Raw genomic sequence first — 27,151 nt, forward strand, 5'->3', positions numbered from 1 at the left:
ACCCCCAGCTTCAGCATCATTGTCTTTGAATCTGTTCCACATGTTTTAATAAAAACACCAAGGGTCAGCTGATGTAATCTCGGGGCGGTCAATGGAAGCTGCTGGGTGCTCAGCACTCACAGAATCATAGAATATCAGGGTTGGAAGGGACCTCAGGAGGTCATCTAGTCCAACCCCCTGCTCAAAGCAGGACCAATCCCCAACTAAATCATCCCAGCCAGGGCTTTGTCAAGCCTGATCTTGAAAACCTCCAAGGAAGGAGATTCCACCACCTCCCTAGGTAACCCATTCCAGTGCTTCACCACCCTCCTAGTGAAAAAGTTTTTTCTAACATCCAACCTAAACCTCCCCCACTGCAACTTGAGACCATTACTCCTTGTTCTCTCATCTGCTACCACGGAGAACAGTCTAGATCCATCATCTTTGGAACCCTGTTTCAGGTAGTTAAAAGCAGCTATCAAATCCCCCCTCATTCTTCTCTTCTGTAGACTAAACAATCCCACTTCCCTCAGCTTCTCCTCGCAAGACATGTGCCCCAGCCCCCTGATCATTTTTGTTGCCCTCCGCTGGACTCTTTCCAATTTTTCCACATCCTTCTTGTAGTGTGGGGTCCCAAACTGGACACAGTACTCCAGATGAGGCCTCACCAGTGTCAAATAGAGGGGAATGATCACATCCCTCCATCTGCTGGAAATGCCCCGACTTCTACAGCCCAAAATGACATTAGCCTGCTTGGCAACAAGGGCACACTGTTGACTCATATCCAGCTTCTCGTCCACTGTAACCCCTAGGTCCTTTTCTGCAGAACTGCTGCCTGGCCATTCGGTCCCTAGTCTGTAGCAGTGCACGGGATTCTTCCGTCCTAAGTGCAGGACTCCTGAAAATCAATCCATTTAAACAGAGGCCTACCTATGGCCTTCAGACCCTAACTTGGTCTTCAGTATGATTTTGTTCTCCTTTTTGTTAAGGAGCAGCTCCATTATGCAAGTAGTTTTGCTGATCCTCAAGGGCGGTTGCTTAAGGCTAATACTCTATGTTAAAGATAGTTGCCTTCCTTTTGCTACCAGGGACTCTGTAAGGCAATCATCCTGTTACCAAAACTGGTTCACATTTCAGCTTCTGTTTCCTTGAACTCTGCGACAAAACCTGTGAGACTGGTCCCTGTGTATTCTATGTTTCTAATTAATATTTATTATAGTACTATGTGTCTAATTATATAATATACACACATGAATGCAGAAAACTCCCTGTCCCATTTTCCTGGATTGAATAATAGTCTGGAAACAGAACTATAATTATAGAGGTTTTTTTATTAGAGAATTTATCTAAAATACATATTCATTTCTTCTTTAAATTATGACATATTTTAATGGAAAGTTACTTTGTATTATATCTATGGGAATTAGTTTTATAAATGTTTAATTTAAGACATTTTGTAATTTAAAAAAACACACTAACATTAAGACATAATTGAGGTTGATGATACCATGGCTAAAAATGTAAAATTTAAAAAATATTTACACTTCAATTTCTTAAAATCTAAGACATTTAATAATTATTAATTTGCTTTTCACTGCCTATGTTGACACAACTTAATCTCTTAAATCACATTTAAAATGTCCAAATTATTCTGTATTCCTGTGCTTCCAAAAAGCTTCACATTACTGAGTACAGTTAGTTATATGTACTGTCACCTGTAGATGAGGTTACTTAAAATGGCTTATTTTGCGGTCATTATGCGCTTTGCCAAACAGTCAAAGTGTCAGTCACAGCAATTATCAAACACCACACAGATTTCCCCTCTCCCCACACCTTAAGACCTTTTTTTCTCTTGATCTAGGGTCTTTCACATTTCATTAGCCAGAACTTCAGATGCTGAATGGAAGAAGCGAGAGATCTAGGAGAAGAAATGTTGCCAGTGCACAGCTAGCAAAGGTTTGATTTGTGCTTAGCAGAAAGGACTCCTCCCTCACAAACACAGCAATTTCTTATGAGCTCAGTGCTTAGCTCATTGGAATGATGCTCTAACTTCTCTGCCCTTCAGAGGCTGGCATGGACGCCAGTTGTCCATCATATGGCATGGGGTCTCATTCTCAGCACTGAAGCAAAGGCCACGGAGTTTGCACAGCTGGAGAAAAAAGAAAGGATCAACATTAACCTTCAGATGCATCCTCATGCCTCCGGCAACCTATTTACGGTATATACTGTGAGCCAGAGACAGTACAACTCTTAGGGTATTGGGAAAGGTGGCTTAAAGATATCTAAGTGATCACCCCCCTCTTTGTTTTGCTGGCCAAGGAACTCAGTGCAAGGTGTTTCACCCAAACCCTTTCCTGCCCCTGACACATTCTTTTTGGCCATCGACATGCCATCTGTGCTGGTAGAGCTGGGAAAGAGTGGTATAGTTTTATGGAACTTTTGAATCACAGGAACTTCACAAAGGGGCCAGAGCTGGCTCTGTGTTTGTTCCAGGTCTATAGATTAATTGAACACTTGGCTATTTTGAAAGCTGAAACTCTTTTGACAGTTTGATTTTTTAAATAACATTTACTTGATCCCTTTCTCATACTGGTGTAATTCAGCAATTACTTCAACAGAAGTCAGTGAAGCTATCCTGGGGTTAAACTGGTATGAGAAGAGAATAGATCTCAATTTCCATGGGAATGTATAGTAAGAATGTGACGGTCTATCCTAAAGCATGATCTGCAATTTCATAGCCCTCTAAAATAGAACCATCTCTGTGTATAATTGTGCCATAATACTCTTCTGTTCCAAAGGTCCCTTGGGACAGCCAGGCCCTGAAATATCTGAAGTAAATGTGCGGTTTCCCAAGCAGTAGGACATTTACCCTACACAGTGTTTATTCATGTACTTCCATTAAAAACAAGTCTTGCTCTGCCACCTTTGAGGTACCTGCTAGAATAATCAACACACAGGAGACTCTTTAGATGTGGTCCATAGGGAGCTATCTGACTATGTGTGATTTTTACACATACTTCAGCTAATTCAGAACTAACTGCAAAACCCAGCCCTCCAGGACACCATGTGGATTTGTCACAGGTACTCAGCTATTCATGCTGCTTTCTCATGTGTGACAAAGGTCAGACAAATATAATTCAATGCAAGTGACCAGCAGGTTAGAAATAGTCCTCATTTTAATTAACTGATTCGGGACACCATGTCTGAAAACACACAGCAATAGAAATTGCTGACAGAAGGATGCGAGGGGGCTGCAGCATTTGTACAGAATGGTTCTGTAGACATAAAATCATGCTACGCTCTGATTGGCAAAGAGCTGCCTTACGAGAGGCTTTTAACTTCTCTGAGAGACATGGTACATAGCTCAGAATGCTGCAACCCTACGTGTTCCAATAATCAGTAATTCAGTATAGCAATTCTTATGGATTTGCTATCCTAAACCTCCTCCTCCTGACAAATATTCAAAATCTGCCTATCTTTAGAAAAAAACAGTTGCCAATTGTGAATTGAAGTCCAGTGAAAACATTCCCAACAGATGCTAAATTTTAGGATTTCCTTTTTTCCCCAAGCTGTTTTATGGTTTCTTGATTTGTTCAGCATTTAGGAATGACAAAATACATGATATGTGCAGCTTTGGTCTTGAGTAGTTGGTTTTGAAAGGTGCAATGTGATAAATGGATTTGTGGATGGGAAGAGATGGAGGATGGCTTTCATAAGGGAAAAATACTCATTTATTTTGAGTATTTCCCCTCTCCTCTCTCCCATGTTGTAAAGCTACATTCATGTCCCCTTGATCATCAGTAATAGTTCCTGTGGCTTTAAACACAGACGTCAAGCTAAGACTCACTCCAAAGCCTCTTATTAGTAGTAATAGATACTGTAGTTTAATGAACATTTCCCATAGTTCATCCTCTTCCTTTCCCCTGCACTTTTATTAAATTATGCCCAGCACCAGATCACAGCTTCTTTTCATCTCAAGTCAATAAAGAAACACAATTATTTGATTTATTGTTAGAGCAATAGCCATTGGTAAAATTGAGGTAAGCCTGTGAGGGTAAACTAAAGCCCTTCAAATATGGCTTATATTTATAGACTCAAGGGTCCTATTTTTATCTTCTTAGCTAAACCACTGCAGCCCTGAGGATGAAACTTGAATCTACACAATTTCATTAAGGAATGGTGCACAGAACTAATGCCCAGAGACACTCAACTTGTCAGTGCTCTACTCTGAGAGCATTTGCCAGTGTCATCAGGCTGCACAATAAAAGAGTTTCTTGAGATAAAATGCAAACTTCTGGAAGCTGCAAATTTTCTGCATTCCAAGCAATGGCATTTCTTCTTGACTCCTGTCCTGAGTAGCAGCAAAGTCCACTTCAACACACATATGAACACAGTTACCAGAGAGGGAGAAAAAAAACATTTCAGATATGCATATTGAACCAATGATTCATGATGCTATCTTCTCTTTCACAAAGCTTTGCAATCGGACTCTATTCTGTTCCAGTAATGTAAACTGCAGCTTCAGCAGAAGATCCCACTGAAGTCTAAACGAAGGCGAATGAGAGTATTTTCATATAGAAAAATGACCTTTAGCTACTGAAGATTTACCTGTTCTGGACTGACACTGATGGGTTCTCTCAGAACATGCCAGATAACGCATTCAAGTAGAGGGGGAGTGGTCAGCGAACCTTGGTAAGTCCAGTAATCCAGGGATGTGGGAAGCAGATTCTTGGGATCATAGTTTGTGAAGGAAGCTTGCTTGCCCTAAGAAGATAGAACGGCCTGTTAAAACTGTGGTGTAAGACTAGTTGGAAAATACACACCTTGCTTGCATTGGTGGAGCTAGTTAAGGGAGGTTTGATATTTCTTGCCAAGTGTGACCCCTGCTTTAGAAAGAGAGAGAGAGAGAGAGAGATGGATGCTAATTCTGAACAGTACTGAGACCCTCCTACAATTTGCTGAAAACTGTTGGGGTTAAAGTTGCTTAGCACCTTCCAGGATCAAGCCCTCCATCCTTGTTTCAAATGTCTAAAGTTACTGTCTCTTCCTCTAAAAACATCCACAATCTATATCCCATGCATAGATGGCAAAAGAGACAGAGCAAATATAAAAATTTGTGGGTCTGGTTCGTTAATGGCCAAACTCATCGACTTCAGTCATTAGTGTAACTCATCTGATTTACACCAGGCATGAACCTAGTCCAGCATAACAACTATGGACTCCACTGCAACTGAAAGCCAGAAGCACACGATCATAATGGTATGAAAACATTATTTACATAAATCCTTTCCGATTGCTGATGACCTACAATGCTGTATATCTTTTATTAGCCTAATTTAAAAAAAAGCATTTGAGCTCTCGTCAGGGTAGGGATTACAAAGGTGTCAGTGCTGATGACATGGAGAGCTGTTCTACTGTAGTACTTGCATATAGCAAGCAGAAGTAAGGAACTTCAATTTTGCACTTTTCAAGAAGAAGACTATAGAAAACAGCTGTGCTTGTTGTCAGTTGGCATAGAGATCATATACTACCTTGGTTTGAATGGAGTCTAGTGCATCGATAACTTTCTGTATCTCAGGCCTGTCACTTCCCGCCTATAATGCAAACCACATGAAAAGAAAGTAAGTAGGTGCATATGTGCTTGCTTAGATTTACCACCATAGTTAACTGAAGACACCATTTTAAATTAGATCACCACAGCACCAATTAGTTTCATAGAGATTTCTCATAATGCTGAATGATGAAAGTGGCTGTGCCCTCACATTGTAAAGCATATGAAGTTTGCCAGTCAGCACAAGCCATTTGTGCTGACTAATCTGCAGAAGTCAAGGATTGTGGGACAGAATAAAATTATTTTCTTTTAAGGTATGTGGATTTATTATTGGTCTTTAAATTTGACTTCTGAGAAATGAACAGTTAAACTCCCAACAAAACCAGCATGACCAGAATAGAGGGAGCATAGTAGAGACAAATCATCATCTTTAGCTGGTTGTGTATTTCTCAACCTTTATATTAAGCCAAGGTAATTAATGTGGCACAAAACATCCTGCCATTGAGGAGTGACAAATGAAAGGGAAAATAGAGGTTATTTATGCCTGGTTTACACAGTTTTTATACCATGTGATTTTTTTTCATGGCATACTTATACCAATACCACCACCCCTAATGTGGACACAATTATATTGGTATAAAGGGCCATAGACCAATATATCTTACTGCTTTTCATACAGTAGGACTTAGTGAGTATAGGCACCTTTATACCAATATAACTCTGGGGGGAAGTACCTCTTTAACTCTACGGTATTTCTAAACCAGTACAACTTCTGGGTGTAGACAAGGCCTTAGACTGTAATCTTGTTGGGATGGGGGCATGTTTTAGTTCTGTGTTTGTATTGCAATAGTGCTAGGTGCTCCATCATGGTAGGTGCTGTACAAACAATACATTACTATAATAATAAGGTGATTGTTCAACTAACCTGCAGAAAAATGCCTACCACAGTCAAGCCATCAGGATGCTTCACAGCTTCATCAAATCTACCATATTTTGTGTTCCAGTGAACCAGGTGAAGCTAGAATCCAGGAGACAAGAGACATTTATAAACAGCACCTTCCATCTAACAGAGCATCTCAACTAATAGATGACCATTTACCAAAAACATTAACACAGATTGTGTTTTACTGCTGAAACTTGAAGAGTTTTGCATACAGCTCTGAAATTGTTGCATCATTGATTTGCTTTTATGTCTCTTGTAGAAATTTGTGCAATAGATATTTATAAGAAGAAGTGCTTCTCATACTTATTTTCAAAAACATTTTCTAAATGCCAAGTGTGGGCCATATCTTGCAGTCCTTATTCTGGTAAAACTCCAGTTGACTTCAGTGGGAATTTTGCTGAAGCAAGGACTGCAGGATTTGGCCTAATTTTAAATCAAAGTATTCTGTCCTTTTTTTTTTTTTTTTAAAGGATATAGAGTTAAACATGCTCTAAATAAACTCCATTGACTTAGGGGAGTTATACTTGTTTACACTATGGCTGAGTTTGGCCTGCAAATTTTAAGGTAATGCCTTAAAAAAGACAACTCCTGGAAAACTTTGGAGGACATTCTGTTTGGAAATAAATGTACCTCTGCATCAATCTAGTTGGTTTGCTCTTCTTTTTTGTTTTTGTTTTCTTAGTTGTTTTTAGGGCTATTAAGATGAAGACAGGATTTTGATTCTTCTAAGCTCATCTGCTCCTGCTGCTTATTCCTCATTTGAAATTATAACAATCTGTGCCATCATAACTATCTGCACAGGAAGTTCAGCAGCTAATTATGGTGCCACAAGCAGAATTTTATAATCTTTGTATAATCCTACAAGGTGCTCAGAACCTTCAGAAAGTTGAAAGATGCTCGGTACCTCGTGAAAAAGAAGCAGAAGCAGGGCAGGTGAACTCTCAGACCAGATTGTCACTGGCCCTGCATGAGTGCACAAGGGATAGGAAAAGAAAGGGTGCAAGGAGCTACTTCTCTTATACTCCAGTGCAAGAGCCAGTCACAATTCCAATCCTTGTGCTACCTTAGTGCAAGAATTGGGAAATGCCACCTCTGCTGCCACTGCTAGACTTCCAAAGCGGACAGAGAGGGGTGAGATAGTTAATCTAGGGCTTTGTCCTCCTTCCGCTCCAGGAGCAGAGTAGAGGTGAGCCTGGGTCCAGGGGAGTGTAGCAAAGGGTAGTGCAGCAACTGCTCTAGCATGCAGTCCTATAGGGGTCCCTGGCTGGGTCAACCAAAATGTCTGTTTGAGGTCCCACTGCTGTATGTCCCCTCCACAGTTCCTCTTGCTCGCTCACTACCACAGATCATGACTTGAAAACTACAATAAAGCCTTTAAGAAACCAAAAGTCTTGTCGTGTCAGAGCAAACACTTTGGTTTTTAACACTAGAGACAAGAAAATGGGGAACCTATGATATACAGATGCACAGGGAATAGAATTTTTTCCAATGCTTCCCATGAGCCGTCTGTTTGTTTTGTTTCTGTCACATCTGTGAAATGAAGTGGCTGCAATGGAAATCTTTTACAGTGAATACCACATCTCGCTTGATACCATCCAGCACTTTTAGGCTGTATCTACACAAGATTTTGCTTAACATTTCCCACCATTCTATAGTATGGTGCTGCTTCTGTGTTGGGAGCACTAATGTAGACCAGCAGCCGACATCTGAACCATCATGTTGTCTTACCCTGCTAGAACTCACAGCACTGCTGCCACTGGGGGAGTAGCGCTGATGGGAAATTTTAAGGAAAAATGCTTAGTGTGAACAGTCCCCTATAAGAAAAAATCCAGTCTTACCTCGGCTTCATATTGCACTCCATCCACAATGTGCTCAGAACCTTGGCCTTCACAGGAGCCCCAGTGAATGTGAAACTGAATCAGTCTGTAGGTTCCCTCAAGCGCTCCGCCCCTCAGCACTGCAAACCAAACAGCCTCCATTAGTATTTGCCTCACCTCCTTTGTTATGGAGCCTTACTCTAAAACAGAACACTGAACCCTGGGCTTCTAGGGGCAGGTCTACACTACAAACTTGTATTGGCACAGCTGCACCTAGTCTATACCAGACATCTAAAAACTTAAATGGCTTTAATATATGAGATTCATCAGCAATTTACCAGCCATGCTAATAATACAAGGTGACTGGATTTAGGAAAGGTTTGTGAGAAACTTTTCTGTCACAATATAATAAAAAATTCTAAAAAGATGAATAACCAGAATTCTAGGGCCATATAGAAAATGTTCCACCAAAGCACTCTTAAGGGCCTAAAAGTGTTTGCCTTACTCATGCAAATTGCCCTTTCATTTTATGCCATCTATTTAGGCCTTAATCCTGCAAACGTCATGGTGCACAGCAAGGAGCCCAATGTTGCTGTGCTCTAGTGTAAGTATGAGTAAAGGCCAGCAACAGGCACATATGAGGTTAAACACTAGGCATAGCCTTCCTCACTAAAGTGAGGTAAATCTCAAGCCTCTTGTGTTCCCTTCTCCATTAGTCCCTCCCAAAATATTGGTAAAATAAGGACTGGCACATGAGTCAGGTCTGAAGAGAGACGGGTTTGGAAATGAGGCCCCTATTTGGTATTACTCTTGCTACTACAGTAACTAAGTCCTAGTGTAACCAGAGCACTCAGTAGCACTCTCAATTATGCAGGATTGGGCTCCCTGAATTCCCTTTCCTGCTCATTAATTTTCACCTTGTGTTTAGACTCCGAACAGCCCACCCTTGTGAGATGCAGGATCAAGCCCTAAGCCTGGAAAATGCTCAGGGCAGGGAAACTGTCTTCATGTGCAGCACCAAGCCCGAACAGGTAATAAGTAATCCTATTGAAGTTAATGGAGCAAATCGTGTGGGTAAACACAGAAAGGTTTAGGCCAAATTGTTCTTCTGCAGAGCATTTAGGCCTCACAATCTAATTCTTTGTTTAAGCTGGTATTATCTGAAAAGCAAAGGTATTTTAGGAATAAAATTTAAGATGATATAGACCCTAAAATCCAATTTTGTACTTGCAAAGTGACAGAAATGTGCTATATGTTACCATAAAAGTGCCTGGATTATGCATCACAAACAAAATAGGTCAATGGAATAAAAATGCTTTTCTCTGTTTGCAAACAGTCCATACCCAGGACTGTGCCAGTGTGTGCATGCGTGAGAGTATGTAAATTGATTACAGTAGGCCACTATCTGTTCAGTTTTGGCTAACTTTGACTATATGCAAGCACAGACTAAAATAGCCATTGACAACTGGGGCAGGGGTAATTACAATGATGTGAAGGGAATGACTCAAGACTTTAGCCACAAGAAAATGCAATTTAAGATATACACAACAACCTTTGCATCCATTGTCAAGGCTACAGCTTTGTAGGTATAATATTAGATTTGAAAAACTTAGGTACAATGGGCAAAATATACCCTTTGGGCTAGAGTCACAAAAGGAATTAGGTACCCACAGTAGCAGTTAGGTGCCTACATCCCAAATCAGAACCCATTGGCAATCACAAAAGCTCCACTCCACTGCCACTGAACCTGTAGGTGTTTAAACATGGGCACACAACACAAGCGCAAGTAAATGTGATCAGGAGAAAATTGCTAGCTGGGTGTGGGGTGAAAAAGGGAACAGCCAATCTTTGTCACATGTTCCTGTCTCAAAGCAGCATGTTCTATACAGCAGTAACTCCTGTTCTGTGGCTAAGGCTCATGTGACTACATGATGATGGGCTACAAATGTGATTTTTTTTCTATTCAATGACAACATGAAAGATGTTAAGGTACAATACATTTTGGGGCACTTCATTTCAATTTAGAAGTGGGCACTGTATTTTTTCTGTATTGAGACAATGTTGAGCAGATTTGAGATTTATTATCAGTAATGATGATGATGATGATGAATACCCTGAGCAGTTACATAGATCCCAAAGCACTTTACAAAGGAGGTAAAAGTGCTTTGACTCGTAGGAAAGTTTAATGATCAAATTCTATTCACGTGGGTAAGGCGAGAAGTCCCATTGATGTCACTGGGATTCCTTGCATGAATACATTAAACTGGATTTGGCCCTAACACATTTCCTGGTGAGATCGTAGAGTGTGTAGAACTAAAAGGACATTTTGTTGATTAAGAGAAATCTACACAGTCAAAGGCATCTAGTTACATGGGCCAGGCTATTCTACTGTAAAAGAAGTTTTACTGAGCAGTTACCACTCCCATATTTACTTCAGAGCATTAGCAACTTTGGCCTAAACTGTGTGGGTAGCATTGATGTTATTTAGAGAAGAGTCAGGTCCTTTATGTGAAGCTTTGCAGGAATACTGTGGCTTTACTGCTGGGATTCCGAACACTGATGGGATGTATTCACTATAAAGAGCAAGCCCTAATTTATCTTATTCAGGGAAACGCTTTTCTTGGAAAGAATCCAAATGGCTAAACTGCAAGATTCCTTCAAAAAATAATTCAGACATTGAATGAAATCCTCCACTTACACAAATCAAATTGGTAGGAAATAAACTATTCTAAGGCTTGTTAATCTGAATAAATGCAGAAAAAGGGAATACTCCTCAAATGGAAATGAGTAAAAATGGAACATTTTCCTATAGCTGAAAAAATAGTCATCCAAGCAAGATGGAAGTCCACTGCTCAAAATCTATGGAATTTAGTGCTAATTCAGAGTCCTCTCAAATGAAAACCCTAGCAGTCACAGAACACCAATTTGGCTGAGGAGATATAATAAATAAAATATTACTAAAAACATGCTATGTTTGAACACACTGTACTGTTAATGGATGGGGAATACACTAAAGAGCATGCTCAGGGATTCTGAGTACTTATGTAGGGGGTGGGTTTCCCCAGCTGATATACTGAAGAGTTCAGCCAGGGTGAATCATACTTTCTGTAAGGCTGCAAATACAGAGGACAGAATGTCACATTTGGGGAGATGTTCCCTTTTTATTTTATCTCTCCCAAGCATCCCTCCTAGGAGAATATATCACAATAAGCAGAGAGTAAAGCAGGACCAATGGTTCTGAATGGATGGGTTCACCTTGTGATGCAAGGCTGTTGTGGGAAACCTCCGCAATAAATTTCACCAAAAGAAAACCGTGTGACAATTACTGCTGATAAACAACCTCATCTGACTCTCATAGAAGCCATTTGGGAAGCCCCAGAGGGCAGAAGGTGTTTTGAGGAGATAACGTAAAAGAAATTAAACACTCCCAATATGTGCCATATTTGCACAAACTGTATATTGGCAGTGTGACAGTGACGGTGACACACCCTAACTGAACTTTTAGATATGGCCTGAGTGTCAGCTAAGGATAGCTTGCCCTGTCCAGGATATAAGGCTACCCCCTGAGCATGCTGACCAGAGTACTCCTCATGCCATTAGTAGTTAATGCAATTAAGAGTGTGTGTGTGTGTGTAGACAGGCATACATACATACACCCATGTGTATACATGTACACACACACCTCCCTACAGATGCACAATGGACTCATGGCATAAGGAAAAATCTGAAGAACATTTTCACCTGATAATCTTGAGTCCTTAAGTAGGGGTGGGCTGTCCCTAGTTGACACACAGGCCATACTGAAAAGTTCAGCCCAGGTGAGTCACAGTCACTGTCAAGCTGCCTATATATATATATATATATATATATATATATATAGTATGTGCAAATATGGCACATAATGAGAGGTGTTTCATTTCTTTTATCTTATCTCTCAAAAACACACCTTCTCTATCAGGCTCTCCAAATGGCTTCTAACTATGGTTGCCAACCCTCCAGGATTGCCCTGGAGTTGCCAGGAATTAAAATTTAAAATTTAATTAAAAATTATATCATGTGATGAAACCTCCAGGAATGTGTCCAACCAAAATTGGCAACCCTACTTCTAACAGAGTCAGAAAAGGTTGTTTTCAATGGGTACAGTTAAACAAATTTCCCTATAGTGAAACCATTTGCAGATACAACTTATGCATATTAAACATAATATATGTCAGAAATCCCTATGAATCATTAATAAAAAAGTGAGTAAAGTGCATTGCTGTTAACATCAGAGGGGAACAGATCAGGAACACCAAGCCTCTAAGGGTGAAATTCATCAGGGCACAAGGCTCAGTGCAGCACTTAAGTCCTACATTATCCCTTAGCAAGCGATTTATATGGGTTTTAAATGGTCATACCCTGTGTGCACCCTCTGCAATGGGGTGAATTTCAACCTGTATGAGCTGTCCTTGAATTGATAATTGCCATATTATAAGCATGAAGATGATTTGTAACAATATGTCGTCTTGTCTCCTGGCAGCTGGATGTATGGAACAGTCCTAGCAACTGTTACTAAAAAAGTGTATTGTGTATTGCAAAATATTACAATAGTACCAACAGGTGCTTATTTTCCTTGACATCTGATGGATGATGAACTGAGACATAGGAAGGCAGGGTCCCTTGCCCCAAAGAGCTTACAAGTCTTTTACAACTTCCAGTAAATGAACAAATGAAAGAGGGTGAGGAAAGTGATATCAGACAAACAGAACAGACGGAGATGACTGTATGCAGTGTTGTTGTAGCCGCGTTGGTCCCAGGATATTAGAGAGACAAGGTGGGTGAGGTAATATCTTTTACTGGACCAACTTCTGCTGGTGAGAGAGACAAGCTTTCAAGCTTACACGAAGAAGAAGAAGAGCTCTGTGTAAGTTCAAAAGCTTGTCTCTCTCACCAACAGAATATGGGGATGATTGGCACACATCTCGTTAGCTGTATATTTTAAAAACAAGTGCTGCCCAACTTAGCTATTATTAGTTGACTAACTTCTTCCGTTGACACAGTAGAAGCAACTCTTAAGGAGGGAGTTGAATGAAGTGAGGAGAGTTTCCTCGCACCCTATGTGCCCATTCCAAAACTGATTTCTGGCCAGATTTATAGTTTAAAACAGGGATCGGCAACCTTTGGCACGTGGCCCACCAGGGTAAGCCCCCGGCGGGCTGGGCCAGTTTGTTTACCTGCTGCATCCTCAGGTTCGGCCGATCATAGCTCCCACTGGCTGCGGTTCGCCGCTCCAAGCCAATGGGGGCTGTGGGAAGCGGCAGCCAGCACATCCCTCGGCCTGCACCGCTTCCCGCAGCCTCCCAGTGGGAGCTGCCATCGGCTGAACCTGCGGATGCGGCAGGTAAGCAAACCGGCCTGGCCCACCAGGGGGCTTACCCTTGCAGGCCGCATGCCAAAAGTTACTGATCCCTGGTTTAAAACATAACTGAAAGAAATAACACAACAGCTGCCTTGGACTATGATAACAGAGAAAGTTCTGTCTCGCACAGGTGTGTCCTGAAGCACAGAGGTTAGCCTCTCCATTTCTTTAGCCACAGGAGTTCTTTTCAGTCAGTTCCCCTTATGATTCAAAATATTGGTTTAGACATACAGTAATGTAAATATTCAGTATTCTGGACATATAATGGTGACATGTAACATTGGGCAATAGCTAATGTTATACCGTCAGTGTTTGTGGGCCTAAAAATAGACCTCCTGTGCCAAAGGCTGTATTCAGAACATCTTATCTTGAAGACTGCAGACCTGCATGTTTCCTCCCTAAACTGATCCTTGCTGCAGTGGGAAATGGAAAAATCCAACAGCGACGCAGTTTGCAGTGTAACTCACTGCAATCCAAGGAGTGCCCACACACTCTCTCTTAGGATAACAAATATTCCTTGGTCTGTTTACACTGAGTCATAACTAAAGAAATGTATCTGAGTGGTCCCCCAGGTACCTCCATTCTTTTCCATTATAGAAAGAATCACCTGAAAAAAATATACTTGCGTAAAATTATTGAGGAGAGTCTTCCATGCAGTACTAGTGTCAAAGTTGCCCCTATATGTTGACCTCCCAGGGATGGCAGAGTAACTTTAAGGTTTTATATTGATTGTATTTCCATAAAAATGTCAAATGTACATGAATTTGTAGCTTGACTTAGAATATTTTCTCTATCTTAAAAGCAATTATAAAAAAAAGAAAAGAAACAACTAACAAAGCGTTAGCCATAAGGAGAAATTACCAGTCTATTTACTATTAGCTGTAGAACTTGAAATCAGATTTTCCAATTATATTGTATCATCTTTATAGCTAAAAAATAGATCAGTTTATATTATGATTATAAAACAAATTCATTACTGACAGGATTCTTTGCTTCATATAAGCTCAATAAGCATGAGAGGTGCTATAGAGCATTGTGCTCACTACTGTGAGCAGTGCCATTGAAATTAAGGCCCTATGCATATTGTGAAAACATTTCTGAGAAACGTTTATATAAATCAGGTTATAACCAGGTTACAGGTTTTCTTGACACTTTTAGCTGTCCTGAGGCAAGTCAGTTGTCAACTTTGGTTAGTCGCTGTTTCTTGCGGTCATTTAGCAATAGTGAAAGTGTAACTATTTCCTCACAACAGGATTTAAAGTGCCTGTAACTTTAACTAGGTGCAGATATCATCTTTGCTACAAATGCAGTAGGGACAAATCCCAAGAATAAGGTGCATTTATTATGATATTTTCGGGCCTGATCCTGCAAACACTAAATACTGCATGTAATGCTTACTACCTTGAGGTGTTCCATTGATGTAGTTGCATTTCTGAGATATCAGAATGGATACACTGTAGTCTTTGATTTAGTCCCTATGGCAGTGATTCCCAAACTTGTTCTGCTGCTTGCAGGGAAAGCCCCTGGCGGGCCGGGCCAGTTTGTTTACTTGCTGCGTTCGCAGGTTTGCCCGATCACGGCTCCCAGTGTCTGGGGTTCGCTGCTCCAGGCCAAGGGGAACTGCTGGAAGCGGTGTGAGCCGAGGGACATACTGGCCGCTGCTTCCAACAGCTCCCATTGGCCTGGAGCAGAGAACCCAGTAGCCGCGATGGGCCGAACCTGCAGATGAGGCAGGTAAACAAACCGGCCCGGCCTGCTAGGGGCTTTCCCTGTACAAGCAGCGGAACAAGTGTGGGAACCACTGCCCTATGGTATTTGTAGCAAAGAGACTATTTGCCCTTATTTAAAGTGTCAGACATTTTAAATGCCACTGCTAGGAAATACTCACACTTTCACTATTACTAAAAGACCACATAGTATGTCTATACAGGATTTTGGAGCAAGTGAGAGCAAGCCTCCCATCCTGGGTCGACGTACTCGGGTTAGCAGGGCTCACATTAGCACTTTCTATATAGCTGTATGGACAGCGCTTTGAAGTTGCAGCCTGGGCTATGAAGCCTGAGGAGGGGTGGGGTGAACTTCAGAGCCTGAGCTCCTACGTCAAGCCGCAACTTCAAACAGTGTCTACAAACCTATTTTTAGAGTGCTAACATGAGCCCCGCTGGCAGAAGTCTGTTGACCCAGGCTGGGAAGCTCACTCCTGCTTCCTCCAAAATGATGTGTAGACATGGAGAAGCCAAATAAAATATTCAGCCACAAGAATTAAAGTGGATGAAGAGAAGATAAAAATAATTGGAGTAGTTTGTATCCTGCTTGGTACAGTCTCAGAAAGCTTTCCGTAAAATTGCAAACAAAACAAAATACATAAAATGTCCATACTAAGGAAAAATCGTGGCCTTTCAAAGTAGAAAAACGCTTGAGTAAAATAAATGTCACTATTGATTTGTGGGCATTTCACTACTTACAGGATTTCTAAGGCTGAACTAGTAACCGTAAAATATTAAGGGCACACTTTAAAAAGCCCAGGGTCTAATCCTGCCCATCTAATTCTTACCAGTAGTTCCAAGAACTTCAGAAGAACTACACTTGTAAGCAAGAGCTGCAGGATTGGGCCGAGAGCTTTTATAAAACATTTTTTAAAAAAAGATTACTCTCAATACTTAGTGGTTTCTAAAAATTTAAATTTTCTGAATCTATCACATACCTTTTTCTATTATGATTTAGTTTAGAAATCTTAAACCATTACTATACAAAGGAGTTTTTTAGAATACTGAACATGCTTGGGATACTGGAATAATGAAAATAGAAATTGAATCAAGAATTATGCACATATAAGCTTCTGTTATTACTAAAGAGCAAATTTTCTAAAAGAGCAGACTAAAGACTTTTTTCCCCTATGACAATAGAGTATTCGTAAAAGACACATGGAATTGTTTTTATTTTGAAGAGATTTAAACATTTATTTTGGACTTTTATTACACTGCACAATACCTTGGTGCCTCAGCAAGGGAGAAGGATGATTTTTAAATACATTTTTTTTGCATTAGTGTTTAGGCACTCGACAAGTTATGCAGGAGACACATGCAATGCATTATATAACAAATATATATGGAACCTTTTCTTTTCTAGGGGCTATGTTTTATATCAGGTATCTGGATATTCTGATCTCTAATTTCTGTTTATTTTAATGATTTTATTAATAATGACCACATGAAATATTGTCTGAATCAGAGAAATGCATAATGGTCACAATGATGCTATTCCAAAAGATTTTATCCAAAAACGTTTTTTGCTCTTGCACCTATTTTTACTAAGACATTAGAACCTTTGCCTGTAATTTCAGGGACATGCCCTGATTCTGTAAACAATAAGGCCCTGATCCTGCAAACACTTAAGTATATGCATAACCTTAGTCACAAGAGTAGTGCTGTTGACTTCAATGGGATTAGTCACACAAGCCAAACTATGCACATGTTTAAGTGCTTGTAGGATCTAGGCCAATGGGACTACTTCTTTGCATAAAATTACTTGTGCGTAAAATTAGTCACAAATCAGGACCTTACTTACTACTTCATGGTGTGCTTACTACATTAAGTAGTCCCACAGACATAAATGGGACTTCTCATCGGCGTGAGAACTACACCTTTTAATAAGTATTTGCAGGATTAGGTCCTTAATTTTTAATGTAAAAAGGGACGTCACATAAAATAAATTCTTATAATTTCTCCTTGTGCTTGCTACATTATGTTTAACCAGGAACTTGGTAAAGAAATAATCAAGCTCAGCATCAGAATGTTGTATATAGGAAGTGCATGAAATGTAAGCAAGTCATAAGCAGCTTTTGTTGTGTTGTAAAATTAGGCTAACTAGTTAAATGCATACAAATTAATCAATTAAGTGTGCAGCCAGCTAGATTTTATGTACCGTGATTTTCAAAAGACTATCAGAGAGTACAGAATCTACCCTTAGGTGAATGTATACAGATATCTGTATAATGTTTTTTTTTTTCCAGTCCAGTGTTTGATGAGTTGTAGAGCTACTGTATTTTCACTCTCATCCCCTCCTCCTCCCACTCTCTGCAAGCTGTAGCTGTGTGTGAATCATTCTCGCAGAATAGAGATATTCAATTTCTGTGCTATTTTTTTTTCTCATTAGGAGCTGTTCTTCCAAAGGATATTTATGAAAACTTTTATATACCCTGGCAGTTTTCTGTTTCTGAGTTACTGAATTTAAATTAAGTTTCACAACATCCTTCACACACACACACACAAACACACACACACACACAGAGAAGGATGTGGCCCTGAAAAGCAAATCTGCTTTTTGCAATTTCATCATGTTTCCCACTTCTCATGACATAGTTAAAATTCACTAAAGGTTTGAACCTGCATGGTGCTGAGCACTGTCAATTCCAACCAACTTCAACAGGACTTAAGAGTTCTCAGCACAGAATTGGGCACTACAAAACTGTGTGAGTCAGAGTACTCCTTTTCTTGAAGCAAAACAGATATTCATGCTACAATGGATGTTCTGACTGAATTGTATATCCTTGTCTATACATTTGTGAAACATTTAGCTATCCATTTAGTCCCATTTACTCTAAAGGCAGGTTGGAAAATATGTTGTTGGGTTTTCATTACAGTTTTGAACAACTACAATACTGCCTAGGTTCATACACACACAAAATATTGTAGGCACTGATAATTTGTTTTCAGCACCATCCCCTAAATGACATTGCCAAGGAACTGCTTAGGAAAAACAGGGCACTTGCTCAAGCAAGTTAAATAAGGCAGTGTCTAGAGAAGGCAGCTACTGTCTCTACAGAGGGATTGTTTTCCCCTTTCTAAATTAAATATAGAGGCACATTCATTGCAGAAGGGTGGTGATTTCTGCAAATCCCGCCAGCTGAGAAATTACAATTAGGGAGCAAGCCTGCAAAACCCTTGCTTATACAAGTAGCCCTGACTCATGCAAATACTCTCATCCACTTCAATGGGACTACTTCTGTGAGTAAGGACAGATCATGTGTATAGAGGTTTTCAGGATCAGGCCCTTGTCAGTACAGTACAATGAACAGGCTCCTGAAATACCGCAGAATAGCTAGCTCTCAGTGAACTGTGTGGGAACATGCTACATGTATTGCTATCTTTATCTAGAAAGCACAGAGTCAGGGAATGCCAGGGCTGATGTGGATTTAAATTAGAGAATATCAAACTCATTTCCTGGCTGTTCCACTACTGACCTGGAGAGATGCCCCCTTTTTCTGCACTGCAATTGTTGGCAGCAAAAATATAAAACTGAAGAGGCTATTTCCAAATCATTTCAAGTTGCTAATTTTAGTTGTTTTGCTATTCTGTTGTCCTTTTCTTCCTGCAGTGCATCCTGCCTTTTTACTGTAACCATTTAGCAGGTATTACTCAAAGCTAGTATTTTTCAGGTGGAGAAATACACTTTGTCATCCCTGATAAATTACCTTACTTCTGTCTATTGTGCATTTGAGGCATGATGCAAATCCTACTGAATTCACTGAAAAGATTCCCTTTGACTTCAGTGGCCTTTGGATCAGGACAGGTCAAGACAGTACATAAAACATCAACTTTCTTGTAATTAGAGCAAAGGATGCCTAAATGAACTGAATGAATCTTTATGGGTTGAATCCTGACCCGATGAGGTAAAAACTCCCATTGACTTCAGCGGGAGCCGGATTTCACCACATTGTTTTAGTAGAAGATAAGGAGGAAAGTGTTAAAATCCTCTCCCCCCTTCCCAATCTGTCCAATTTCAATCCCTTACAGGAACACCTGAAAGCGAGGACTCACCTGATTTGTCAGCAGAGTCGTCAAACTCCACATTGAAAGAGTGCCCATTGTTGACGATGTTTTTAGCTGTGGAGGGGTCATAATGGACATGCAAAGGCTTCAGAGAAGCGTCATACTGGGCGGACTGGGTGTTGATATTAATAGGGGACTGATGCTCTCCATTGGCAATGGGGAAATTCTCATGCCAATGAGCAGGTCCTACAAGAGAAAGCACACACAAATCCAACGTGAAAAAGATGTAGGCAAGACACAGAGGGTGGAAATAATTTATAACAAATGCAATAGAGGAGTTGATGCTATAAGTGCATTTGCTGCTTTAACTCTTGCATCAATATTTAACGATGCACCCGTCTTCGCCACCTCCGGCCCTTGCCACATAAACCCGGAGATCCTGAGAACTGACCATCCACGTTAGGGAGGCGCTGGTCTCAAGCGCCTTAAATGAGAGAACTCAGGAGACGCGGATGCGGTGTGGACGCAGGAGGGCCCGATCCTGCGCTGATTGCCCGCCCAGCCCCTCACTGCATTTAGCAGGGGTTGGGATGTGCAGGGGACACAGGTCTGACCTCTCCCCCGCTCCCCATCTGATTTGAAGAGCTCCGCTACGGTACTGCTGTCAGGAGAAACCAGAAGATGCTCCAGCCTCCCCCACGAGTCCAGATCTATGAGAGAAACTTCATCGCAAAGGACAGAGCCACCCTCGGCTGAACTGTCCAGCGGTTGGGGAAAGAGCTCGTGGGGCTGGAAGAAGGAGGAACGCCCTGGAACCGGGCACCTGCGTGGCAATGCCTCTGCCAGGAACCGCACTTCCAGGGGGGCAGTGACCGCACGTCACCAGACCCCCCCCCAACTAGAGCAATCGGGGCTCCTAGGGCCGGCTTCCGATCTCAGCTCAGTAAATCCGGAGGCGCTGCCATGGGCTTCAGTGGGGTAGATCGCGCTGGGGCCGGTCCCTCCACCTCCACAGCGCCCCAAGCCGGCTCCCGGTGCCAGAGGCAATGCGGTCCCCGTGCCGGCCGCAGCACCGCCCGGCTCCGCGGCAGGGCATGCCCCGCACCGCCCCGCGCTCAGCGGAGCCGGCGCTGCCAAGGGGCAAAGAGCAGCGGCGCAGGCTGAGCCGCGCGGTGGCTGCGGCAGGTGCCGGCGGAGCAGCCGGGAGCCGGCCGGGGAAGCCCAGCGGGGACCCCCGGGGGATGGAGCCCGGCGCGCCGGCTCGCTCACCGTTGTGGCTGGCGTAACCCCAGTGATGGGACATGGTCTCGTTCTCCTGGCCTGGCCGGCTCCTGCAGGACGGTGGCCCCGGCTCGCCGTCAGGGGCTTTTATAGGCTCCCGCCAACTCCATGCCCCCGTCTGAGGCCGGCGGGGGGAGGAGGGCGACTCCGGCTCCGGCTCAGCCCGCGCAGGGGGCGGGGAGAGGCAGCGAGCCCTTTATAACCTGCCGTCGCCATCCTCCCTCCGGCCGCCGCCGCCGGAGCGCAGCCCGGGACCGGCAGAGCGGCAGCCGGGCTGGCCCGCAGCCCATCCCCCGGCTGGCCGGGACCCCGGCAGGGCGCCCGGGATGCGCGAGCGAGCGCTGTCCTCCCGCGCCCTGGGGATGCGAACCGGAGCGACTCCCACCGCGCCCGCCCTCCCCGAGAGCGGCGGGCCGGCCCCACACCTGCAGCGCGGGTGCGCACGCGGCCCTGCCGGCGGCCCTCGCCTCAGCGCCGGGCAGCGCGGTGACCTTGGGACGTGAGCGCGGGGCTAGCTCCGCTGCGGCAGGGCGGGCGTGGAGCTGGAGCTGCTGCCTGGGCTGGGGGGGGGGGGGGGGGGGGATAGTTAAGTTGCTGCTGCTCCCTGTTGGGAGCTGAAGGAAAAGGTGCTGCAATCAGGGCATTTATTTCTGGAAAGAAACATTTAATCCTCTCAGGCTCAGAGTTTTCCAGAGGTGCCAACATTTGAAAGCAATTACTGGGGATTTGGAGGGGGGATTTATAATAGTCTCAACCAATTTATTAGAAGGAAACAACTGTAACATTGAAGAAGGGAGGGGGGAGGGGCCCTCCTGAGTAGGGACATTATTACTCCCTGTTATTTCATAGTGTGTTTCTATGATCACATCCCGAGAATGGTGGACTGTGTGGCTTCCCCTGAAGTGGGTCTACACTGCTTACATTTACAACGCCTCCTATGTCTAGGTACACGTTTGACAGTTAAAATTCGGTATATACTCGGGGTGAGTAAATTACCAGCCTAAAATAACAGCACAGGACTGGTAAACTAATCCAATGAGCCTGTGAAAATAAACCTAAAGCAGTAGACAATAATACATGTCTTGGGTTTTTCTACATTGCCCAGCACCACAGTAGTTAATTGCTGGGCACGAAGGACCCAATCCTGCAAACCTTACAGAAGTGAAGCAGTTTACTTCACATGAGCAGTCCCATTGCACTCGAAGGCGGTGAAACTACTTGTGTGTGTAAAGTAACTATTTTCATATGGGTTTGCAAAACAGGGCCCAAGAGGAACATTTTTAATGTCCTGTTGGTTTGGTCAGTTTTGCATCAGAAGGGCACTGCTATCCTATTTTCATCATCAAACAAGTTATAGACCAACATGCAATGAAGAGTATTAGTTTTGTTCTTAGGCTGATTTAGCAGTATGGGGCCAAATTCATTAATAACTCCAGTGGTTCTCAGACTTTTGTATTGGTGACCCCTTTCACACAGCAAGCCTCTGAGTGCGACCCCCTTATAAATTAAAACACTTTTTTATATTTAGCCCTATCATAAATGCTGGAGGTGAAGCAGGGTTTGGGGTGGAGGCTGACAGCTTGCAACCTCCCTCCCCCCACGTAATAACCTTGCGACCCCCTGTGGGGTCGCAACACCCAGTTTGAGAACCCCAGAGTTACTCAGTTGTAACAATATTACATTATTCCACCGTGGAATAACAACAACACAAGAATGAAATGATTTACAGTATATTGAACCGAATAAAATTTGTCCCATGAAGTCTTTCTGTGTAAAAGAGGATGAGTGTGTGCATATAATGTATTTACTGTTAATAACAGCAAAATGAACCAGCTAGGAAATTGCTTGGAAGAAATAAAGACATTTCTTAGGCTTCTTGGAGGATTATCAGAAAATACTTGAAAGATTATTACTGATTAACAAAGTATGCATGTTCTTTCACACTTGTCTGATTCCATTTAAGTAGAAGTAGAGACCCCCAAAGCAGAAATGGGAAAGCAAAGCAATACACATAGTGGTAATTTGGAAGTGGCTGTAATGTATGTTATGTACACTACAAATGGAAATTTGGAGGGCAGAAATCCACTGGGAAATCCCACACTTCTTCATTATAGCCCTTTTTATTTTTTAGAAATCACTTTTTGTGATCTAGTATTTTTTCTCTCCATTAATATTGACACTCTCTCAAACAAACATACATATTTAGACATGGACACCAGATATACAGACACACACAAACAAACGTGCACCAACCATTCAAAAAAACCCAGAAAGGCATTCACTTTATGTTGTGGGCTTGCTGCACAAGGCAGGACTAGGATGTCTAGATATTTCATATGGCTGCTTTCATTACTCAGAGTTGAAAAAGATACTGGCACCTGATCCTGCCATCTTTTCACATGAAAGCTTCCATTGATTTCAAAGGGAGTTCCACATCCAGAACAAGTACCAGCTCAGGCACTATAATGTTGGGCATGGCAGGCAGGCTTCCTCAAGGATCTGCTTGGCAGTCCTACCAGGGCAAATGAAATGAGTCAGTCAGTAGCAGTACCAGGGGACTAGGATTTATTATTTCCTTTATCATCTGGTTCTGCAATTTATCAGATGGTTATTGCTACCTTATATCATGTATGTGCACACACACACACACAGGATCCACATTCCTTACAAATTTCAGAGTAGCAGCCGTGTTAGTTTGTATCTGCAAAAAGAAAAGGAGTACTTGTGGCACCTTAGAGACTAACCAATTTATTTGAGCATAAGCTTTCATGAGCTACAGCTCACTTCATCGGATGCATGTAGTGGAAAATACAGTGGGGAGATCTTATATACAGAGAGAACATGAATCAATGGGTGTTACCATACACACTGTAACAAGAGTGATCAGGTAAGGTGAGCTATTACCAGCAGGAGAGTGGGGAATGGTGAGGGGGAACCTTTTGTAGTGATAATCAAGGTGGGCTATTTCCAGCAGTTGACAAGAAAGTGTGAGGAACAGTGGGGGGTTGGGGGAATAAACATGGGGAAATAGTTTTACTTTGTGTAATGACACATCCACTCCCAGTCTTTATTCAAGCCTAAGTTAATTGTATCCAGTTTGCAAATTAATTCCAATTCAGCAGTCTCTTTGGAGTCTGTTTTTGAAGTTTTTTTGTTGAAGAATTGCCACTTTTAGGTCTGTAATCAAGTGACCAAAGAGATTGAAGTGTTCTCCGACTGGTTTTTGAATGTTATAATTCTTGATGTCTGATTTGTGTCCCTTTATTTTTTTACGTAGAGACTGTCCAGTTTGGCCAATGTACATGGCAGAGGGGCATTGCTGGCACAAGATGGCATATATCACATTGGTAGAGGTGCAGGTGAACGAGCCTCTGATAGTGTGGCTGATGTGATTAGGCACTATGATGGTGTCCTCTGAATAGATATGTGGACACAGTTGGCAACGGGCTTTGTTGCAAGGATAGGTTCCTGGGTTAGTGTTTTTGCTGTGTGGTGTGTGGTTGCTGGTGAGTATTTGCTTCAGGTTGGGGGGCTGTCTGTAAGCAAGGACTGGCCTGTCTCCCAAGATCTGTGAGAGTGATGGGTCGTCCTTCAGGATAGGTTGTAGATCCTTGATGATGTGTTGGACAGGTTTTAGTTGGGGGCTAAAGGTGATGGCTAGTGGCTTTCTGTTTTTTTCTTTGTTGGGCCTGTCCTGTAGTAGGTAACTTCTGGGTACTCTTCTGGCTTTGTCAATCTGTTTCTTCACTTCAGCAGGTGGGTATTGTAGTTGTAAGAATTCTTGATAGAGATCGTGTAGGTGTTTGTCTCTGTCTGAGGGGTTGGAGCAAATGCGGTTGTATCGTAGAGTTTGGCTGTAGACAATGGATCGTGTGGTGTGGTTTGGATGAAAGCTGGAGGCATGTAGGTAAGCATAGCGGTCATTAGGTTTCCGGTATAGGATGGTGTTTATGTGACCATCGCTTATTAGCACTGTAGCATCCAGGAAGTGGATCTCTAGTGTGGACTGGACCAGGCTGAAGTTGATGTTGGGATGGAAATTGTTGAAATCATGGTGGAATTCCTCAAGGGCTTCTTTTCCATGGGTCCAGATGATGAAGATGTCATCAATATAGCGCAAGTAGAGTAGGGGCGTTAGGGGACGAGAGCTGAGGAAGCGTTGTTCTAAATCAGCCATAAAAATGTTGGCATACTGTGGGGCCATGCGGGTACCCATAGTAGTGCTGCTGATCTGAAGGTATACATTGTCCCCAAATGTAAAATAGTTATGGGTAAGGACAAAGTCACACCAGGTTAGCCGTGACATTATCGGGGATAGTGTTCTTGACGGCTTGTAGTCCATTTTTGTGTGGAATGTTGGTGTAGAGGGCTTCTACATCCATAGTGGCCAGGATGGTGTTATCAGGAAGATCACCGATGGATTGAAGTTTCCTCAGGAAGTCAGTGGTGTCTCGCAGGTAGCTGGGAGTGCTGGTAGCGTAGGGCCTGAGGAGGGAGTCTACATAGCCAGACAATCCTGCTGTCAGGGTGCCAATGCCTGAGATGATGGGGCGTCCAGGATTTTCAGGTTTATGGATCTTGGGTAGCCGACAGAGTACCCCTGGTAGGGATTCTAGGGGTGTGTCTGTCCGGATTTGTTCTTGTGCTTTTTCAGGGAGTTTCTTGAGAGTTTCTTGAGTTTCTTTACACCTTACAAAGTAAAGCATCAGAGTGCCTCTACATCATCTTGCACGATTGTGACCCCCCTCGTGTAGTGGCTACTCCAGATCATGAATAGCCCACTGGCTCTGCTTTGAGGGGTCTGGGTGTGGGTTCTGTATCCCCAATTGACCTGTACTCCAGCTGCATAAAGCTTGAATTCTTAGGCTCTATGTGGGTCCAGTGAATTTCACTCATCAGTAATTCTATTGAAGTCAGTAGAGAGATGCACATGCATAAGGCCTACTTGCATCTGTAGAGTGTGCATTAGGTTCTCAAATACTATGCGGAATGGAGGCAATATAAGTCAGTAGATTAGATAGGAAAGGAATGTAGCCATGTGATTACTCACAGCTCCTACCTTAATGTTTCCAGTAGAAATTGCAATAGGCTTTGGAATTAAAATAGCATCGGTGTGAGCAGATTTCTCCATTTTTGTCATTGCTGGCAAAAGTGTGCAAAAATTATAACATACATTTGTTCTTTTTAGTAGAACAGCCCCCAGCTATTGTAATGAAGGTTGTAGGTAAGTTATGTAACTAGATGTGTTTGTCTATGCATGTTTTTCCCTCCATTTCTTTGGATTATATTGGGCCTAAGGATTTTGCCAGTAAGTGTTGTTGAGTTTGATTGCATCAATACAAATACAAGCCTCATCAACCTCACATGGCTATAGTAGGAGCAAACTGTTCTCCCACAGCAGGTGAAATTCACTCCTGTGTCAAGAGCCAGCACAAGGCTTCTGCATCCCTTACTTCTCATTTAAGCCCTATTTTGAAGATGTATGGGCTGCATAGGCCTTGCTGCTGGTCCTCTGCACCGGGATGAATTTTACTTTGCATGTCTGTAGTTTCACAAGTGTCCAGTTCTTCAAAGCTTTATTTTTAAACTTCTGAATCCTTCTGTCACATCTGGGCATGAAATCTGAGGAAATACTCAGCTCCCTTTGGAGTTGGAGACAGATAGTGAGAAAATAGCTAGACTTTTTAAAAGGCCTGGGTTGTCAGCTTTCTGTCCAGTGGGGAATTTTCCTGACATAGGCTGTATGCCACTCCACCTTCTCCCCTACACCACATCATAAAGGAGATGTTTGGGGCATTGCTAATGGCAGGAGTAATTATAGCCAGAATGGATCAATCCTGCTGGTATAATTTAGAGCAGCCATTAGGCAGCTCTAACTTGCTCCAGGGTTGGTCCCAGGATCAGAGGAGCAGTAAGGTGACACAGAGCACAGCTGGCCTGGACTATATTGCAAATCAGGCTTCTGCACTTTGAGTCAGATCCACAAGTCTGCCTGGGGATCTGGTCCAGATTCAGAAGCTTGATCTGCACCATTATATTAATTATAGTGTCTTCATTTGTTGTACCTTTGTTCACCTGGGTTTGTGTTTGTGTTTGTCTCCTGTAAGGCACTATTTGTACTCCCAGTGAAGTCAGTGGAAATTTTGAAATTGACTACAATGGGAGCTGGATGGGGGTCCTAGACTGAAAGTACTTCTGTAAACCACCAGGCATGATTATGGTACTACTGGAGTGTTCAACATTTATAATAAAGCAAAAGCAATTTGGGGAGTTCAGTTAGATATGCTTTCATTTATTGGGTGTATTTATAATGATTGCATCTGAGCCAGGCTGGTTCTGAGTGTATTTCCACCAATCCAATCTGATAACATCCAGTGTTTTTCCCTCTGCATTTAGTGTTTGCTCCTATCC

At 42.5% G+C, this 27,151-nt stretch overlaps 1 protein-coding gene across 1 annotated transcript; it reads right to left on the reverse strand.

The window, feature by feature from the left end:
- Nucleotides 1-1,290: 1,290 nt before the first annotated feature.
- On the reverse strand, nt 1,291-21,058 carry CA2 (carbonic anhydrase 2). Its single transcript, XM_073330659.1, has 7 exons — nt 20,729-21,058; nt 19,508-19,705; nt 8,312-8,430; nt 6,456-6,548; nt 5,511-5,573; nt 4,588-4,743; nt 1,291-2,128 (listed from the first exon to the last, which is right to left on the reverse strand). The coding sequence occupies exons 1-7, from the start codon at nt 20,760-20,762 to the stop codon at nt 2,009-2,011; spliced, it is 783 nt and encodes a 260-aa protein (XP_073186760.1). The 5' UTR covers nt 20,763-21,058; the 3' UTR covers nt 1,291-2,008.
- Nucleotides 21,059-27,151: the final 6,093 nt, after the last annotated feature.

Source organism: Lepidochelys kempii, chromosome 2 (genome assembly GCF_965140265.1).
Source record: "Lepidochelys kempii isolate rLepKem1 chromosome 2, rLepKem1.hap2, whole genome shotgun sequence".
NCBI classification, from domain to species: Eukaryota; Metazoa; Chordata; order Testudines; family Cheloniidae; genus Lepidochelys; species Lepidochelys kempii.

What these genes read in the sequence shown, in the direction of transcription:
- CA2 (XM_073330659.1), bottom strand. Translation starts at nt 20,762, where the DNA reads ATGTCCCATCACTGGGGTTACGCCAGCCACAACG. An exon ending in CGACTCTGCTGACAAATCAG is followed by an intron (nt 8,431 to 19,507) that starts GTGAGTCCTCGC and finishes TTTGGTTTGCAG; the next exon opens with TGCTGAGGGGCGGAGCGCTT. An exon ending in TCAGTGTCAGTCCAGAACAG is followed by an intron (nt 2,129 to 4,587) that starts GTAAATCTTCAG and finishes TTTTTTCTCCAG; the next exon opens with CTGTGCAAACTCCGTGGCCT.